This window comes from Spinacia oleracea, chromosome 6 (genome assembly GCF_020520425.1).
Source record: "Spinacia oleracea cultivar Varoflay chromosome 6, BTI_SOV_V1, whole genome shotgun sequence".
Taxonomy (NCBI): Eukaryota; Viridiplantae; Streptophyta; class Magnoliopsida; order Caryophyllales; family Amaranthaceae; genus Spinacia; species Spinacia oleracea.
Genome location: NC_079492.1, coordinates 126,340,957 through 126,362,134, shown reverse-complemented (window position 1 = coordinate 126,362,134; position 21,178 = coordinate 126,340,957). Strand labels below are relative to the sequence as shown.

Here is a 21,178-nt window from a genome sequence, read left to right as displayed (position 1 = left end):
GCAGAAGGATTTCAGATTCAAAGATCAAAGCTTTGGATTTTAATGAAGCAACGTTCTATTCCATATACACAGGCTTGGCTCTGATACCATGATAACTTGATTGTCACTGATTGTGATGAACAAAAAGCTCAAAGCTTGTGCATGGAATTCAGAACTTAAATGCAGAAAATAGAGAAGAGAAAGAAATGGAGGCTCAATGATATTGTATTAGGTTGCTTGCCTACAAAACAACTTGCACACACTTATATAGTGAGGCACACCAATGCAAAAGACGAGAGCAAACCCTACTCCCTTGGGACAGCTCATGGCTAGTACCCATACATGTGCAGAAAAGGACAAAAATAAGTCACATGAATTAAAAACTAAGGCTGAGCTTAATTAGCTTAATTACTTAGATTAATTACTCTAATTACTCCAAGAGAGCTTATCCTTTATTATGAATAATTACCTTAAAATCGTTCTTAATTTTCTTCCTAAATCAAATTCAAGATTAAGGCATTGAAGTTTTGTTAACTTAGTAAATTCATTTTTTTTGTAAGTAAATGCGGTGGCGACCATGGTTCAACCGCACAAGATTTGTGGCTAAATCATGGTCGCCGCCACATTTTCCTTGCGACACACCATGGTTCAATGCCGCCATTTTCGTGCTGCAAGGATGAGTTTTTTTTAAAAAAACAACCTGGTTAGATTGCACTAATATCCCGGTTATTAGGAAACTAATACTCCTTATCAATGAGTGAGAATACTTAATTGGTGTACAAATATTATATTAAATTGCGAGTCTTCGCCCAGAATATTTTTACAATCTAATACCTGGTACTATTATGTATGTGAATTGTCTTCGCCCAGAATATTAGTTTCTTGTTGATATATACAACAAAGGCAGAGGTCATAGGGAAGGGGGTGGTGGCCAGAAAAACAATATAATGGTAAAGGTCACAGGGAAGTGGGAGAGATGAATGGAGGAGAAAGGGGGTGATATATTTTAAAGGGTATTATTGTCATTTCATCATAAATACACGGGCTTTTTTAGTGAACGCGGGTGTTTTTTGTGAACGCGGGCGTCGAATAAAATTCCCCTAAGGCTGGGGCACAAAAAATATACTATTGAGTACATCCGCTTCAAAATGATCTTTACATTTTTCGTTTTATTCCGTTTGATAATGTTCTTTACAATTTGCTTAATTTTATTTTTGGACATGAAATATACTATCTTATTCTTCCTACCCCGCAATATTTACAATTTTCAACTCGTTTTCTCTTCTTTAATCATTTTTTTCTTACACCCACACATCTTTTTACACACTTTTCTTACTTTCTCCATATTTTATTATACTCAACCAACTTTTCCATTTTGTCTTAATATTTGTGCAAATAGTAACCGTAAAGATCTTTATCAAACGGAGGTAGTAGTAAAGAAACTGTAAAATTCTGTCAAAAGGATTAAAATTCATTCCGGTAATTTCATCCGTTATATAATGATTCTCATGTTTATTATACATATGGCAAAAGTTTAAAATTTTTGACCGTAATTAATAGTATAATATAGAAAAAAAGATATTAACTTGTGGGTTTTACTTGGATTCATTTCAATGCAAATTTTCTGAATATCAAATTTTGTACGGAACAATTTTCTAATGCGAAATTTGAACTATTAATGGTCAAATTGTGCATTGAAGAACGTGAATAATGGAAAAACGATGAAATCTCTTCTTTGATTGCCCATTTAGTGCCAGCTGCAAACATCAAATCATGGCCTGGTTAGGGTTCCACCATAGCAGGTCTTCCATTCACCCTCTTCTGAAGTGGATTCAGAGGTACAGTAAGAGCAAAAGTCCAGTGTACCATTATCTACACTGCAGTGGCTAGCTTAGTGTACAACATTTGGAAAGCTAGGAACTCAACAGTTTGGTCTATGAAAGTTCCGGCCATTAAGCACATTGTTCAAACTATTCAGTTTGTAGTCAAGAATAGAGTTGCAAACTTGCTTAGCAAGAAAGCTTGTAATAGAGATAGAAGTTGGTTTTTTAGCCTGTAAGGCTTTTTGGTATGTTTTGGCTAGTTTCTGCTAGCCTTTTGGTTTCTGCTCCTTGGTCCCTCTTTGGGTTCCCTGGTAGCTTGTAAATTGTTTTGGGTGATCAATAAAATATATTACTTGCTTGTCAAAAAAAAAACGATGAACATTATGGAACCATGGTATAATACTATAATATAAAAATGATAACTTTTTTAATGATAACTTTTTTTTTTCTCTTAAAAATCATCCAGAATGTATAAAGATAACCCTATTATCCCTTAAAAAAATTTAACCATTAATTATTGTGTAATTACTAATATATTGTACAAAGGTAATCAACATCAACATGTTAAAAGTTATCAAAATCAACTAAAATTTATTCTAATATACTAGCTTTTGAAGACGCAAGAGTAAGGCATTTCCCTGTTATTCAATCTGATCACTGCCCTATTGTAATCTCTTATGGATTTTCTCCTCTCACGGCACTACTACAAAAAAGGGCAAAGAGACCTGTCCAAAATAGCCTAAGAGACCCCATATAAGGGGGTCTCTAGATAGGGGGGTCTCTAGATAAAAGAGACTCTCTCATCTAGAGGGGGTCTATTATTTAAGAAAAGGGGTCTCTTACGTTAACCATACTAAAAATAATATAGAAGGGGAAGAGACCCTATATTAGAGATATGGGGTCTGTTTGTAAAAAAAAATCAGACCCCGTATTTAACATAGGAGGTCTCTTTGAATTTTTTAATATTATTTATTCCAACAAACTCAGACCCCTTAGGTAAGATAAGGGGTCTCTTTGAGTTTTTTAATATGTTAAATAAGGGGTCTTTTTGAATATTTTAATATTATACTCGAGAGACCCCTTTTTATACCCAACGAGTCTCTTCTCATTAATTTTTATTAAAAAAAAAATCAGCGTACACCAACATTCGACCTAAAAGCATTTTACCAATTTGGTAATTCCAAAATAATTCAAACTCCCATGGGAGGAAAAAATCTCAATTGAGAGAGATGTTGCCCATCGAGATACCCATGCAAACTCCCACGGGAGATTAGTCCACTCGCCAAAGGCGGTGGGAACTCCTCGTAGTAGAACAAAAAAAAATCAAGTTCTTAAGTTCCTTATATATATACCTAAGCTTTATTAATACTAAGTGTTATCTTAAAAATATTGTATTCTTGAGTGTGTAAAGATTGAGTGATCCTTGTAAAGACTTAGAGTTAAGTCTGAGAGAAAGAGAGAAAGAAGAGTGCATAATTCGAGGTAGAAAACTGTAAGAAACTCGGTTTGAATGAAACTCGAGTTGTAGTATTATTGTAATTGAGGTATTACTTTAATATAAAAGAGTGTTTGAGGTTTTGCCTTCTTCAAGAGTATCAAAAAGTTTCCTCAATTATCAATTTTTCGTCTACGTGTTTCTCAGTTTCCTAGCTTATTGTTTCTAAGTTACGCAAGAAATTTCACTAAAAATCGAAATACAATTCACCCTCCCTTCTTATACGTGTTTCTACTTGAATAACAATAGTCATTAATCATAGTTATGGGGAAGGTAATAAGGTAGCCGATCGTTTGACTAATTTAAGAGTCATCCAAGAAGAGATGGTTAAATATTTTCATTGTGCTCCACATGAAATATATAGGCCATGTTTGGTAGATAGAGGTTTGTGAGAAAATTAGAGGTTTGGACCACTATTAGAGGTTTGACTAGTCAAAACCTCTAATAGTGGTGTTTGGTAAACAGAGGATTTTAAGGGAGGATTGTGCCAAATCCTCCAATTTAAAAAACGTTGGAAATAGCAGCGTTTGTGAAAGAGGATTGAAACTGAAGATTTGAAAAGTCTATTTGCTCCCATCTTCAACCTCCTTCTCTCTCCTCCATTAACAGATTTGCATTTTTTTTCTTTACATTTTATAGTACTTCGTATTACTCCGTTATTTGTAGACAAATGAATATGAATTTATAATACAGAGTACTTTACTGCGTTCTTTGTTTGTGAATTTGCTTCAATATAAGTTTAATTAGAATATACTTTATTTCCATTAAAACGAAGAGGGAAGAACATTACCTCTCAAAAAAAATGGTAAGCAGACATTGTAATGGAGAGATAGTTAGATGATATAATTACTGCTCAATATTATTTTATATCTCTAAAAAAAAGTGAAAAATGTTGAAAGTGATCGATTTTTTTTACAGTCGAACTCAAGCAGCGAAGGAGAAGAAGAATACCACTTTGTAGATTTATTTGGAGTTCTTATTATTTATTTATTTATCTTCCATTTTAATAGTAAAAGCACTTTAACTTCCAAGCACTACTCATGGTGGACCAGCTAAATATTTAGTTTTGCCCAAAGCACATACTCTAGAATTGTAAATTAGTAGCACACCCTCTACATTTTTTTTAATTAAGAAAAGTGGTATTGCTATAAAAATTGATGTCCATAGATGTCATTTTACACAATTAAATAGTTTACTAGCTTTTAGATATCAGCTAAGTATTACCAAACACATTTATAAAAACAGCTAGTCAAATCCGCAGTCAAATCTGCTAAGTAAAAAGGTAATCAGCTAACTGCTAATACAAACAGTAAACAGCTAAACGCTAAACTCTAATTACCAAACATGGCCATAGTCTTCTCTTTTTTAAGATAATTATGGGTGTGAATATGTCACACTTTGTAGGCCCTGTTCGGTAAAATTAGCGGTAGCGGGTAACGGTCAGCGGTTGAGTAGCGGGTAGCGGTGAATGGTAGCGGGAAACGGTTAGCTGTCAAAGTAGCGGCTAACTGATATGTGTGTTCGGTAAAAGTAGCGGTTTATATTCTAATATAAAATAAAAGGTAGAATATTTTTTAAAACTTTATTATAAATTTGTCAAAAGCTACCCGCTACCTTAAAAACTACTAATTTTAACGTTTGACAAAAGCTACCCAAACGCTACCTCTACCGCTAACCGCTACCTAAACCGCTACCTTGCCAAACATTCACAAATTTTACAAGTAGCGTCTTGATTAAGTCAAAACGCTACCCGCTACCTCAAACGCTAATGCCGAACACGCCCGTAATGTGATTTTATTTTCTGTTAGAGCTTCCCGTCTTTTGCACCAAATTTTACTTTATTTTATTTTATTTACACTTGCTGACATGCGGTACACAAGAAAGTTTTACCCATCCAAATGAATTTGTTTTATTAAGAAACTAGTATTGAAGCCCGTGTGATGCACGGATTTGTAATGAAAAATACATATTTGTCTTATTATATCATTGTATACAGATAAGTGTTTTATAAATGCACGGGTTTGTAATAATAACTAGTGTGTAGCCCGGGCGATGCCCCGATCGCTACATTGAATGGTTAAAATTTTAGATCTTTTTCGAGCTCAATATTTGACGAAATGCATGTATACCATAAAGTGAAAAACACCAATTAAGTTTTTCAACTAAACAGACACACCGCGTCATTTATCATGCCAAATAATTTTTCTATTAGATCATCTTACAATTTGTATAATTTGTTTTCTAATGGAACTAAGTGCTTCAAATTAATAACACCAAATTAGATCTAAGCAGTCATACAAGGTATTTCTGTAGTTGATACTTATGAGATTCATGACATCATGTTTCTTCATAGTTGTCATAATTCTTTATTTTTATTTTTTAAATATACCATACAAAATAAAACATCAAATATAAATTTAGTTGGTTTAGACTTCGTGTTAACATTTATTTATAAATTAATGTGAAGAAATAAACCACAAGTTGTGGTTGGTTAAGATGGTAATGAGAATTATCATTCATATATGAGGTCTAGAGTTCAAACCTCATTGTATTGATTTTTGGTTATTCATGACATAACATACCACTTGGTGAGTGAATGATGTGGCGTAGAGGGAAGAGTACTACATGACACATATACGTTTTCCACAACGCCTTTTAATATATTAGTATATATTAGAGAAAAATATAGGTTTAATGTAAGTAGAATTCTATTATAATATGAATTAGTTCAAATATTAAATGTTTAATGTGAATAAAATTCTATAAGAATTTTTATCTAAAATTCTATGTGGTTCATAATAAAGTCTAATCTGGTCATCCTTGTACAAATTCAACCCAAGAACAAAATACTCATCTTGCACCCCCTACGCCTATCTCAAAGAATGGAATCACATCTACCGTATATTTATCTTTTTTATCTTTATCGTAATGAGGTAGATTTCACAACTACCAGTTTAAATATTTATCTTTTTTCGAGAAGTTTAATTTCGATTTTTATTTTAAAGCTTAATGTGAATACAAATTCTATCTATTTTTCTTCTTTGACTATTCTATCCACTCTCTATGGTATTTTACATTTGAGAAAACTCACTATTTATAATTCTATCTTATTTTTTAAAAGGGGATAATTGTATCTTTTATACTATTACCGAAATTTATCTCTTCGTAGTAGTAATTATCATTTTCAGATTTGAGGATAAGTATATCAAAGATTGACAAAATACAAGGGGTTTGACAAAAAAAACCAATCAAAATTACATCTAACAATAGGAGGTTAATTATAGTTAGATCATCACTACCCCAACTCCTAATCAAGTTTAAGATCTAAAGAAATCAGACTTGATTCTTCAGTCCAATACACAACGTAACAAACTGTTTCTGATGTATTCAAATCAATTAATTAATACGTAGTAGGTATCTATATAATATTTGAACCTATATATTTGAATATGACCAATCTATATACGTATTTAACACTGCAACAATATGATTAACCAATATTACCTACTCGTTACTTGTGTTTTATATTTTATAAAACTACATTTGAGCTTTATTTAGATATGTCTTTCATAGATAGTTAAGTTAGTGGAATGCTTCCAAGTAAAATATTTTTTACACTTCTTGATGCAACATGATATTGGGGCGACCTTCCGGCTGTTGTCCTTCTAATTCTACCTATCTCGGGTTTGCGGTGAATATATTATGGACACATGTAGGCTTGCAACCGCGGTTACACACCTACATTGTAGTTCGTTGTGCTGTATAAAAGAAAACCTTGTGTCATCAATTGAACAGTAGCAGTCCAGTATAACTTGTTGCATCAATCGCCCTCCTTGCATTAAATTTTGTGTTTCACTTGTTCTTGTGTGCAACCTATATGCGTAATACTCCACCATCGACTTTTACGCTGAAACACAATAAATAATTAATGTGCGTGAGTTAATTAAACAAGATGAAATCAAGCATAACAAAAACTTAAATAATACAATACATACAAATCAAGGAAACTAATTCATTGCATACAAATCAAGGGAAACTAACTCATTGCATACAAATCAAGGGAAACTAATTCATACACCGACCAACAAAACTTAATGCGTACAAATGAAAGAAAACTAATTCATACACCAACCAACAAAACTTAAATAATACAATGCATACAAATCATGGGGAACTAATATGTTCTCATGGCCCGTTCATAGGCTAGCTCCGTTTGCATCTCCTCCATTAACTCACCTTTGTACTCGAACAAATCCCACCTGCAGCATTGTAAACCAAAATTACTACCTACGTCCTAGGTTACAATATTAATGATTTGATTGTGAACGACGTTTGTCGTGGATGGTTTAATTTCATACTACGTTATTTATACAATAATATATAAGAATGATATATTTGTGGTGGTTCTGTCAACCTATAACTTATCATTTAATTAGATAAATTTTGTAAAGTAGTTTGTAAACGATATTTGTGATTAGTTATCCAACCATATTATTTTATCCCCATTCGTTTTTATCTTTTACGTAGTATTTAATATAGAATAAAATAAAATTGTGACTGTACAATCCTACGTGGCGCTCCAAAATCTCTTGAAAAAACTCCCCTTTATATATATATATATATATATATATATATATATATATATTTATATATATATATATATATTAGATTATTTGTATGGTTGCCGCAAAAATTGGTCCGGACTGAAAAAATAGATCGGACCGAACCGTTCTAGACCGGACCAGATCGAAAACAACCGGTCCGGTCTCCGAGTCGAGAAATATTAATTTTCAGTCTGCGGTCCGATCCGGTCCGGTCCAAAACCCGATTTTGAACCGGACCGATTTTTCCTTAATAAAATATAATATAAACTCTTTAAGAATTTAATTATCTCCTTCAATATGTTGTAAATATTACTATATTGTGATATATTTTATTTTAGCTTCCAAAAAAGACCTTAAACAATTTTTTTTTATATATATATTTTCTTTATTACCATAATTTTTAGAAAAAATAAAAAATATATAGAAATTGGTCTACAACCGGTCTAAACCGGTCCGATTCGGATTTTGCACCGATTTTTTCTATCCGGTCCGAATTCGGTCCAAGCATAATCGGTCCGATTTTCACATCTCGAATTATTAAAATTTCGGTCTTCGTTCTGGTTAGGATCGATCCGGTCCGGGTTTGGACCGATAAACACCCTAGTTACCGGTTGGTACTTGGTGTCATATGATCTGAATCACCGCCAATTATTTTTTCTCATTGTTTGTCATTAATAATACTTAATTAGTGATGTTCTGTACTACAAGTTCTACAACGTGCGTTCACGCCTGCTGCCAAGTCTTAATACAATTAATTAAATAAAAAAAATACGTAGTACCATAAAATATTCTAACAAAGTCAATAAAGTATACAATAAAGCCATATTATTGAAAGCAAACAAGTTTTGGTAAAGTTTGAAGATTCAAAAGCAATAATACATTGTTGTAATGTGAACAACAATGGCTCGTTCTCATATGTTCTTAGCAACTATTCTTGTTCTTGCATTTCTGGGTTTTGCTAATTCTGCTAAAACCAAGATTAATTTTAGCCGCGTAAACACGACCAGAACCACACAAGAACCCATCGTTGCTATCACGATTCAAGGCACCATTTTCTGTGTAAGCTACGACGGAGACGAATGGATTCCGATGAAAGGTAATAATTCGATTTCATCAACTATATATATCTCTAGTCATATACTTGTAGAGTTTTAGTATGATATTCCCTTGTTCTATTTTAATCTTGTTCCGCATAAGTTGATCGAGTTTTCTCAATACTTTATACTTGGTAGTTTATATGAACGTACTTTTAGATTGAAAAACAAATTCAACAATTATAAATCATGGAGTAATATTGTCAAAAAATATTCAATATTTTAATGGTCAATGTTCCGGCGTTGAAACAATGAGCTTCGAATGAAGGCCCTTTTGATTGTGTTGAAGATCTTGCTAGTTTGAATGAGTTGTGTCCGAATTCACCTGCACAATAAGAAGGTTACTAGCCTCGGAGGTGTTTCCGAGGAAAGCCCCTCCGATGCCTAAGTAAGAACGATGCTCGGATTCTAGAGAGAAGTTCTCTAGAGAGTAGTACTAAGGCGGTAAATTGGACGTACCTTGAGGTGTGAGCCTTGGTGGCCTATTTATAGTGTTTGTGTAATAAATGCCCATAGGTCATTTATTGCTATTGGACCTTGGTTGATGGCTGACCAGCCATATTGGAGTGTAGTGGGTTTGATGTTGTTGTATTGAGCCTTTAGGCTTTGGACTTAGTGGCCCAATTGGTATCCAATTGGGTCCCAAACAGGCAATAATCAAAAATTTGAAAAAGTCAAACAAAATTACAGGAAGATGGTACTCTCTCTGTTTTACTACGTACATATATATGAAAGTTTTATTTGGTGATGACATACTCCCTCCGTATTTATTTAAGAGATACACTTGGTCGGGTACATGTATTAAGAAGAAGAATTGAATGAACTAAAATAATAAAGCAAGTGGGGTTGGGTAGATATTTTAATAAGTAAACAAGTGGGGCCATGTCATTTTAGGGGGTGGGAGGTGAGGTGTTTAAATTAGATGTATTATTTAATTAGATGATGGGTGGATAAATTACTAAAAATGACAAGTGTATCTCTTAAATAAATACGGCCGGAAAAGGCAAGTGTATCTGTTAAATAAATACGGAGGGAGTATGAAAGATTACACGGAGTACTTTGTAATAATTCTACCCGTAAAGTTATGAGGAATTTTGTTAAATTTACCCATGCCGCATTTTCTGTAGCTAGTCCTATCAGATTGTCTTAAATTTATTAACTTTCAGACCAGTTAGACACCATTTTACAAGAACTTGTGCATTTTTTCTGATGCATAGAATTTCTTGTTAAGATATCGAAATGCGAAAATAATGTTGCTTATAAATGTGGGAAATTGACAGGGGCATTTGCAAGGGTGTCATGTTTAAGATTTTTGGTGGAGTCAACGAAGACAAATGAAAATGGCTATTTCTCAATAACGTTGCCACCAAAACGTTACATCGACTGCAAGGTGTTCCTTGATAGACCTGCCGACGGAGACGACTGTAATGTCCCGACTAACACCAATAAAGGCCTCGCCGGCGTCCCTTTTACGAATCCAACCCACCAGCCGGACAACTCTATTGTCTACTCTGTTGGACCCTTTGTCTTCAATCCTTCTTTACTAGATCCTATGTGATCGATTTTTACCTATTCATTTTTGTAATTTGGTGGTAGATTGGTAAGATTTGAAAAGTAATTGATCGCGATTGAAATTGAAATTGTTCTTTCGTTGATCCCTCTTTATTCAGACAAGAAATCTAGAAAATTAAATTAGTTGTGTGTGTATTTAGGATCTTACTTTGATAATTCGTGTGTGTAAATTAATGTCAAATGGGGTAAGCACATTAATGCTAATTGGCCGTACATGTTTTTTTTTGGTTGATGATTATTATTTTTAAATTTTTTATTTCAGTCTATCCCTTTGAGTTTGCCCCATACAATTTATAGTATGTGATTTTCACACACTATTATTTAATTTAGTAAAAAGACAAAAATACTAATCCATTTATTTATTTTACTTCTCCCTTAATAAAGCGGAAATTTTGATTTGAGGCTTTAGATTCATAGTAGTTCATCAAAGTATCATTTGAGTGTTGACAATTCGGAGTAGCGGGGAAAATAGGGGAAGTTATTGGGAATTGGTTCTTTTTACAAGATTCGGCGTCATAACCTTAAAATCGAAAAAAAATTCAGATGATAAAAAATGGAGAGAATCCTAACACAAAAGGGACGACCACTTTTCATTTGTACCTTGTAGTTGTCAATAATGCAAGTTGTAGAAAGTTACTTGTGTTATTATTTAACTTAAATGTTGATTGATCTTTGATTGATTATTGAGTTGAGATCACAATAATTGTTGCTTCAAAATGAGGTGAAGAAGATGCCTAGTACTATTGTTTGAAGTTTGCTGATTGAATTCTGTGAAAGTTCAGAATCAGAACTTTATTAGAGAGAAAGAGAGGAGAGATTTCTTATTTAGTTCTTGAAGAAGTGATTACATTAATTATTGAGCATGACTATGTACAAGTATTTATAGTCATGCTAGCAAGCTTAGTCTATTACAAGAAACTGATCAGCTAGATCAGTTAGTTAGTTACAACTACAACTAACTAGGAATAGACTCTAACAACTTCTCTAACAGCCTGTGTACATGTCATCAATCTGTGTACACAAGTGACATGTCACCAATCCTTGCATCAAGATCAGCTAGAGTAAACAGTTGTGATAGCAAGGCAGTGAGAAGCTGGCTCTTGTGTTTGTTGTCAGCAGTAGTGCTATGATCTGTTTCATTGTGTTTGTTGCTGTCAGCATTCATGCTATGATCATGAACTCCAATAGCCCCCCTCAAGCTAGGTACTGGTTCAGGATGAAACATGCCTAGCTTGGACACAAGATTTGAGTGTTGAGTTGAAGGGAGAACCTTAGTAAGAACATCAGCAAGTTGTGCAGCAGTAGGTACATAAGTTAGTTCAATCAAGCCCTCTAAAACCTTGTCTCTTGTGAAATGACAATCGAGCTCTATGTGTTTAGTTCGTTCATGATGGACAGGATTTTTGGCAATGTGTATTGCAGATTGATTGTCACACTTGAGTTGAATAGGAGTAAGATTAGAATGTCCCATTTCTTGTAGAATTCTGACTAGCCAAGTCACTTCAGAGGCAGCTGCAGCCATGGCTCTATACTCAGCTTCAGAAGAAGATCTAGAAATGGTGCTTTGTTTCTTGGACCTCCATGATATAGGACTAGAACCAAGAAGAGTGATGTATCCTGTAACAGACCTCCTAGTTTCAGGACATGCAGCCCAATCTGAATCACAGTAGGCTTGCAAAGTTAACTTAGAAGAGGGTTGAATGGAGATGCCTTGACCAACAGTGTGAGCAACATATCTCAGCAAGTGGTGTAAAGCTGCAGTGTGAGATGTCTTTGGAGATTGCATGAACTGACTTAAAGTCTGAACTGCAAAAGACAAGTCTGGTCGAGTATGAGTGAGGAAGTTTAGTTTACCAACTAAACACCTATATTGTGTTGGATCAGTATAAGGCTCATCTACAGAAGAAGTGAGTTTGAGCTTAGTTGGTAGAGGGGTTTTAGCCACCTTAGAAACATCCATGCCACAATCTGCTAGAAGTTCTCTGGTGAACTTAGACTGAGTTAGGAGAACCCCATTCTTCATTCTGGAAATTTCAATTCCAAGAAAATAGCTTAGCTCTCCCAAATCTTTGATGCTGAATGTTCTATGTAAATGAGCTTTTAGAGAAAGAATAGCTGCTGTATCTGGGCCAGTAACCAGAATATCATCCACATAAACTGCTACTAATGTGTATGCATGGTTGGTTCTTTTGGTAAAGAGAGAATAGTCATTTTTGGACTGAACAAAACCAAGTAAGAGGAGCTCAACTGTGAGTTAAACAAACCATTGCCTGCTAGCCTGTTTTAAACCATAAAGTGAGTTCTTAAGTCTGCACACTTTGTTATCAGGATTGGAAATACCATCAGGGACTCTCATGTAAACTTCTTCTGATAAATCACCATGTAAGAAGGCATTGTTGATGTCCAATTGGTGAATTTCCCAAGCATTGTTGACAGCCAAAGCAATCAAACACCGTACAGTAGCCATCTTGACTACAGGTGAGAAGGTTTCTTCATAATCTACCCCAAATTTTTGTGTAAAACCCTTTTCTACAAGCCTTGCTTTATATCTTTCCACTGAACCATCTTTCTTCAGCTTGATCTTATAAACCCATTTGCATCCAATAGCCTTTTTACCCTTTGGAAGAAGACAAATTTCCCAAGTACCATTGTCAGTGAGTGCTTGAATTTCTTTGTTCATAGCTTCAAGCCATTCAGATGATTGAGCTGGTTCCTGTGTCTGAACCACATGATTGACTAATGTTTTGTGTTGCAAAGGGAGATCTTGGTACTGAACAATATTACACCAGCTATTAGTGGAAGTCAAACAAATAATCATCTAACCATGCTGGACTTTTGTGTATTCTGGTTGATTGTCTAGGCTGAGTGGGTTGTGTATTAGAAATAGTGTGGTCAACTGGTGGTTGATCAACTGTAGACTGAGTAGATTGAGAGATGGAATCATGAGTGTTTGTGGATTGTGGAGGAGATGTGTTTGATGGAGAGAATGTGTTTGAGGGTGAAGTGGATAGGTTAATAGGATTTGGTGTAACTTGAAGGGCCTCTGGTACATCAAAACCACTTTGGAGATCAAAGGGAGTGTGTACAGGAAGAAAGATGGGATTGGAATCTGTGTTTTGGTTTGCTGAAATATGGAATGGCAAATGTTTTTCATGGAATACAACATCCCTAGAAATAACAATCTGTTTTGTTTCTAGGTTAAGCATTCTGTAACCCTTTTGATCAGGGGGATAGCCAACCAAAACACATGGAGTGGACCTAGGATGAAACTTGGATCTGTTAGCCTTAATAGTTGAGACATAACCAAGGCACCCATAGACTCTTAGGTGACTCAAACTTAGTGTGGTGTTGTTGAGTCTTTCATAAGGAATTTCAAAATTAATACTACTTAAAGGCATTCTGTTGATCAGGTGTGTTGCTGCCAATAAACATTCACCCCAAAACCTCATTGGAAGCCTAGACTGAAAGAATAATGCCCTTGCAGTCTCAAGCAAATGCCTATGCTTCCTTTCAACAACTCCATTCTGCTGTGGAGTATCAGTACAGCTCTTTTGGTGTTTGATTCCATGACTTTGAATCGGGGATAACATTCTCCCTTCACAGAGTTCCTTTGCATTGTCTGTTCTAAAACACTTAGCCTTTAAACCAAACTGAGTATGAATATATATCAAAAAATTTGACAAAATATCAACAGAGTCAGTCTTGTGTTTCATCATAAAAGTTCATGTATTTCTTGAAAAATCATCTACAATTGTGAGAAAGAAAGTACAATTGTCATGATTTTTGACTCTATAAGGTCCCCAATGTGGAGTATATCAAAACACTGAGTTGTCTTAGTATGACTCTCTGAAAAAGATTGCCTAGACTGTTTGGCTTTTGGACAAATTTGACAGAAACTATCACTATTTCTACCAATGGAAGGCATGTCTTTATTCACCAAATGCAGCTTGTCAAAAGGTAGATGGCCCATTCTTAGATGCCACAACTTAATGTCTTCACTGACTGTGGCCAAAACTTCTGAGTTACTTTTATTCTCCTTTCCCTGATTTCCTTCAATGACAACATATAATCCTGAATCAACTTTACCAAGAACAACTGATCTTTTCTGTGAAAGCCCCTGAATTATACACTTGTCATGAGTAAAGATGATGTTGCATGATAAATCTTGGAAAAGTTTGTGAGTGGAGATCAAGTTAAACTGACAACTAGGAACATGAAGAACATTGTGTAGTGTAATGTCTTGGCTAATCTTAACATCACCAACATGTGCAACTTGAACTTTCTTACCATCTGCTACTGTAATTGTCTTAGCATCTTTATCAATCACAGAAAATGTATGAAACAAATCTAGGTTTGAACATATGTGATCAATTGCCCCACTATCAATAATCCACTTAGAATTAAAAGATGTGATTAGACAAGTACCTGCCATGTTTACTTTGCTGTCAGTGGATTGTTCAGTATTGTTGATCAAGCTTAAGAACTGATGGTATTGTTCTTCTGAAATGTGTGTGATGTTTTCTTCATTCTGTGCATCATCATCACCTTTTATCACTCCTGCAAATTTATTGTTTCTGTGAGTAGGTGGATACCCATGAAGCTTCCAACACCTCTCCATAGAGTGTCCTGCCATATTGCAATGGTTGCAAAAATAAGAGTTCCTTTTGTGAGAAACTGCAAACTTATGATTTCCAGGTCCTTGTATCATCTTTGGCTGAAAATTCTTATTGTTACTGTAGTTATTCCTTCTATCACCAGCAGCAGCAAAAACCATTGGCTTAGGTTCCTGATCTTGTGACATTTGTTGTTGTTTCTCATCTTGAATTAGCAGCCTATATGCAGTTGTGATGCTAGGTAAAGGGTTCATCATCAAAATATTAGTTCGAACATGTGCATGCTTCTTGTGTAATTTCATCAGAAGTTGAACCAATCTTTCCTCTTCTTTTTCTTGCAAGAACTTCTGACTAACATTACATGTGCAACCAGTACAAACACACACTGGTACAGCCTTAGCACTACTCAACTCATCCCATATCATCTTGAGTTTGGTAAAGAAGTCAGTGATACTACTATCACCTTGAGAGATTTCACTTAGGTTCTACTGTAAGCCATAGAACTGTGGACCTGAGGTTACTGAGAATCTTTCCTCTAAATCTTTCCAGATCTCCCTTGCAGTTGACAGAAAAACTACACTCTTAGCAATTGTAGGACTTAAAGATCTCAACAGATAAGACATCACCATACTGTTGCACCTGTCCCAAGCTTGGTAATCAGCATGATTAAGGGCTGGTTTGGGTAGTGAACCATCAATGAATCGAACTTTGTTCTTGACTGCAAAAGCCAGTAAGATACCCCTTTTCCATTCAGAATACCCTTCTCCATCAAATTTGTCAGAAACCACAGCTGCATATGGATTTTCAGATGTGTGTATGAAATATACACTGTTGGGGTCTTGCATTGAATTGATAGGTGTTTCCATTGAAACTGAGAATTGATTAGGAACCAAAGAACTTTGAGAAGAGTGGAATTGAGTTTGATTTGCTTTGAATTGAGTTGAAGAATTTGATTTGATCAATGATCAACTGGATTGATCAAACAGATTGCTGTACTTTCTTTGTTCTGATTTTGCGGATTTTAGAATTGATGTGGCAGGATCTTGCCTGCTCTGATACCATGTGAAAGTTCAGAATCAGAACTTCGTTAGAGAGAACGAGAGGAGAGATTTCTTATTTAGTTCTTGAAGAAGTGATTACATTAATTATTGAGCATGACTATGTACGAGTATTTAATTCTCCATTCAACCAAAAATACAAGTGATTCCACCTGATTCTTCTTTACCCAATTCGATTATATAAATCGTGCTCTAACATTAAACGTAATTGTTCGGAATCTTTAGCAAGGTTTAAACAACTAGTTAAACTATGTACATGTATCCGTGGATCGGGTGGTTGGCTAAATGGCTATACTTGAAAGAATTGTAGCTAGAGAAAAGTTAAACAAATTGGGTATAACATTTGATGTACATCAATACGTGGCTTCTGTAGTTCTGTTATGTAAATTTGAGGAGGGATGATCAAATTTCACTAAGAGAAAGTTTCATAGAATTAATGTGTTTGTGTGTTGGGAGTCCTTGGAAGAAAGTTTTTCTATTTCATTCTCAAAGATTAAAGGCTAATTTTTGGACTGAACACTTTGTACAAATACGATTTTGAGTAAACAGGGCCAAACATATATATTTTGAGTATCAAGTCATGTACCCAACACTGTAAGACAAATGTGTTGGATATAATGCAAAAAGTTAGTTTAATTTTAAACTCTACCATTTTGTAAAAATGGGTTTGTCTCATATTGGTAGAAATGCAAAAAGATGATTTTAAAGCTTACTATTTAAAGCTTACTATTTAAAGTTAATGTGGATGTCCCATATTTGGGAAAAAAGAAGTTTTCTTTAGTTTAAATAGCGGATTTTTCATGAAATGCCCCTGAGGTTTGCTTTAATGCACCAAATACCCCTAAACTTTCCAGAATGCACCAAATACCCCCGAGGTTTTAAACAATAACACAGAATGCCCTTAATGAGTATTTTCCGTCTATTCCGTTAACTTTTCCGTTAACATTAAATTATTATTTTTTTCCCTTTTTTTTCCTTTATCTTTATCTTTCTCTTTCTCTGTCACTTTCTCTTTCTCTTTTCTTTCTCAAACTTCATTGTTAATTTTCACCTCAATCAAAATAAATAATTGCCAGCATTCTCAATCAAATAATTGATTCATGAATACCCTAATTTCAGCACCAAAGACAACAAATTTCACAATTAAAAGTAACACCCAAACAAATGAAAACAAATGAACTAAATGTTCCAAATATAAACCTTGCGAGCATAAAGATCGGTGAGAATGGCGCCCCAGCCGCCATTACTGAAACTGTATTGAACAATTGATGACGCAAAGAGCACGAACCGCATAACTTGCTTAACTGAAAAAAGATTGAGATGAGGAGTAAACGGCCAAAGACAAGCTGTTCCAACATTCCATGTTGAAATAGTGAGATCAATTGCTAAATTGCTCCATGGTGATCTAAAAAACCTCCGACTAACATGCAAGCGATGGCGGCGCTCCACCGCCATTTCAACAATCTTGCCCCTTCCTATAAACAATCCACCTTTCTTCCATCTTCGAAAACCCAGATTAATGAAAACCCCAAAAATATCAAATGGGGGTAATTGCAAAAAAAAAAAAAAAAAAAATCAATTCTTCCAAACAAAATATTTGTAAAAAAATCAATTTGAAAACCCAGATTAATGAAGTGTCGTTGTTGATGTTGCTGTTATTCGGTAATAAAACGGATTGCAAATCCACCATTGTTGTAGCTTGAGGAGAGAGAAAATGGTGATTTTTTTAGGAGGGATGAAAGAATTGAAGGAAAGTGACGGTGAGGAGAGAGAAAGGACCGACCAAGGGCAAGTTAATGAAATAGGGTTTTAGTTAGGGATGATGATGGTGGAAGAAGAAGAAAAAGAACAAGATGATAATTGATGGCGTGAAGGAAGAAGAAGAGCCCAGAAATTGCGTGAAGGAAGAAGATCCCAGGGAAAAAAATTGGGTTTTTTTCATATTAAATAACAGTAGTTAATTAAATTTTTGGATTTAATTAATATAATTAAAGGTTAATATTATAATTAGTAGAGAAATTGGTTGAGTAAGGGCAAAAAAGTAATTTCATGCTAACGGAGACTTAACGGAATAGACGGAAAATACTCATTAGGGGCATTTTGTGTTATTGTTTTAAACCTCAGGGGTATTTGGTGCATTCTGGAAAGTTTAGGGGTATTTGGTGCATTAAAGCAAACCTCAGGGGTATTTCATGAAAAATCCGTTTAAATAGAGTAGTAAACTTTATAATGTTTGAAGTGGGTGAGAATGAGGCATTCGCTCGCGCGTCGATGCCGCCGTCTGGCCGGTTCGTTGGGCCACGTTGTAACGGGGATAGTCTCTCATTTATGAGACATATTAGTTACTAACACGTTGCAACTTATATATATCAAATATAGCGCGTTACTGTTACAATACACCAAATAACCACACTACCATCTATCACTGAAGAGGTCCAAGGATTTGATCAAACTGTAATTAAACAAACAAATATGTACAAGTTGACCAATTCAAATGAATTGAAGTTTTTTTGGTTAGGAAATTAGTTGTCATGAAAAATGAGTGCTGTGCAAATCATTTACTTACATCGGCAACAAACGTGAGCTCAACTACAGGCCTTAGTTAGGATCTGCAAAATATTCCCAGAAAGAATACATAATTATATAATTTGTAACACGTATTATTGTAATACTCATATAAAACATGCACATATAAGATACTATAAATAACAAAGAAAGCATATTGATCCTAACATCAAAAATACTACCCAGTTTTTAAGTTTACAAAGCAATGGCTTATTCTCAAATCTTCTTAGCTTCTGTTCTTGTTGTTGCATTTCTGGGCATTGCTTTTGCCGATGACCAGGTTGACGGCGTTAGCGTAAATCCTGATACCAAGGTACAAGGCACCATCTTTTGCGTCAAGAACGAAAAATGGATTCCCTTGAAAGGTATGTAGTATATAATTCGATATCTTGCATACCAATTAGAGCTGTCAAAAATCGACCCGACCCGAAAACCGACCCGAACCCGACCCGAAAATACTGGGTCCTGAACAAGATTTTGTAACCCGTAACCCGATTTTATCCGAACCCGAACAACCCGAAAAGGAATGGGTCAAAATCTGACCGAACCCGTTTTAGACACGACCGATTGAAAATCATTGTATTTATAGTAATAAATGAGATTATGAGAAAATTTAAGCATAAAAGACACGTTGTTTTTACTATTGTTCTGTGTAATATGATTTTAATTTGAATTATACGCCATTTTATGATTGAATTTGACAAAATATAAAATTTCGTAGGAAAATTTGTTAACTTGTGCCAATATTTTGTATATTTTTCACCTAAATTAATGAAAATATAATGCACGTTTTAAAATCTCTCAACCCGTTGGGTCGACCCGAACCCGAAAGTGACCGACCCGATTCAACCCGAACCCGAAAGTAAATTTTTACATCCCGACCCGACCGACCCGTTTTACAGGTCTAATACCAATACATGTTCTTAGAATCTTTATGTTTCTTAAAAATTCTTATTCTTACATGCATGTAGAGATAATAATTATCTTTAAGTTTATTGTTATTTGATGTATGTTCTCTAGCTAGCTTAAATTCTTCTTAGAATTGGCATTATTTTCATCTTTTCAAAACCCAAGCTAACCATGTTTTGTTACTTTTACGAAATACTTTGGAAACCAAAATTTAAAATTAATACGTGCAAACAGAATTAAATTTTGTATTACCAAGTACTCCGTATTCAACATGTGTATAATATTTTTTTTGGGTGCAAACCAAGTATTCAACATATCAATGGCTAAAATTAAAATGTAATCAGAGTACGTAAACCTGATTATAAAATGAGAATGGAGGTAACACTAAACCCGGCCGTTTCAGTATAATCGAAAAATTGAAATCTAATTGTCAAAGCTTGTTCTCAGTACATTCCCTAAGTCTCGTTTTACTTGCTCCATTTGACTATTTTTAAGAGTTTCCCTGATGAAATGAAGCAACTGAAATGAGACTGAGGGAGTAATATATATATATAATTATTATGATGTGAGATTTTGTTATATGAAGAATGATGCATAAAATGGGGAAATCAATATTGACAGGAGCAAGAGCAGTGGTGATATGCGAACAGATAGCATTTAAGTCAACAGTGACGGATGAAAATGGTTACTACCTCGTCGTATTGCCATCTGATCGTGTGAGCGATGACTGCAAAGTGTTTCAACTCCATGGCAAATTCCGCAGACCCCGTTGTGCTTTCCCAACCAATATTAACAATGGCACAACTGGTGCCTCTCTAGTTGAATCCGAGCACGCCAACCTCTACTCTGTCGCACCTATCGTCTACAAACCCCGTCCTTCCCTTACCTGAATTCTTAATTCAACTTTATGTATTGTGACAACTGACAAGGGCTCGTGTAGCTGCATGCGGGCCTGTAACAGGATTTCAGTTAGAAATTCATCGTGATTTTGAACTTGTTCTTTCGATTATCCCTTTTTAAGGAGATGAGATATTCAATAAATTTTTGTTTGCGTCTTTGGTGTGAGAATTTATTTTGTCAAATGGGGTTGAGACTTGAGAGGAAGCACATTTCTTTTTCGTTTATTTTGTGGATGTACTGTCAAATGCTTTCTTTTTCAGTTCCAAAGTGTCCTTCAGAGTGTTGAGAGTTCAAAGAAGTACTTTCTAAACGTCAATTAATGGAAATTTACTATATTTCGATTCATCTTTTTTTTTTTGTAGCTTAAAATATGAGTTTGTGAAATGGCTAAAAGGACGATGCAATCTGAATTTGATGCTGCATTATTAATAAATGCACAACAGAGCTCATTTTTGACAAGCTGAAGCATTATTACTTACCTAATTTGATGGTATGCCAAGACATGGTTTGAGCCGTTTGACACTTTACAAGAGAGAAAACTCAAAAAAAGCTTATACACGCGTGTT

At 34.7% G+C, this 21,178-nt stretch overlaps 2 protein-coding genes across 2 annotated transcripts; both read left to right on the top strand.

Annotated features, from left to right (window-relative positions):
• The first annotated feature begins 8,732 nt into the window (after positions 1-8,732).
• LOC110801563 (proline-rich protein 1) lies at positions 8,733-10,823 on the top strand. Its single transcript, XM_022006917.2, has 2 exons — positions 8,733-8,997; positions 10,276-10,823. The coding sequence occupies exons 1-2, from the start codon at positions 8,802-8,804 to the stop codon at positions 10,551-10,553; spliced, it is 474 nt and encodes a 157-aa protein (XP_021862609.1). The 5' UTR covers positions 8,733-8,801; the 3' UTR covers positions 10,554-10,823.
• An 8,122-nt stretch (positions 10,824-18,945) lies between these two features.
• On the top strand, positions 18,946-20,780 carry LOC110801592 (uncharacterized). Its single transcript, XM_022006948.2, has 2 exons — positions 18,946-19,168; positions 20,334-20,780. The coding sequence occupies exons 1-2, from the start codon at positions 19,009-19,011 to the stop codon at positions 20,600-20,602; spliced, it is 429 nt and encodes a 142-aa protein (XP_021862640.1). The 5' UTR covers positions 18,946-19,008; the 3' UTR covers positions 20,603-20,780.
• Positions 20,781-21,178: the final 398 nt, after the last annotated feature.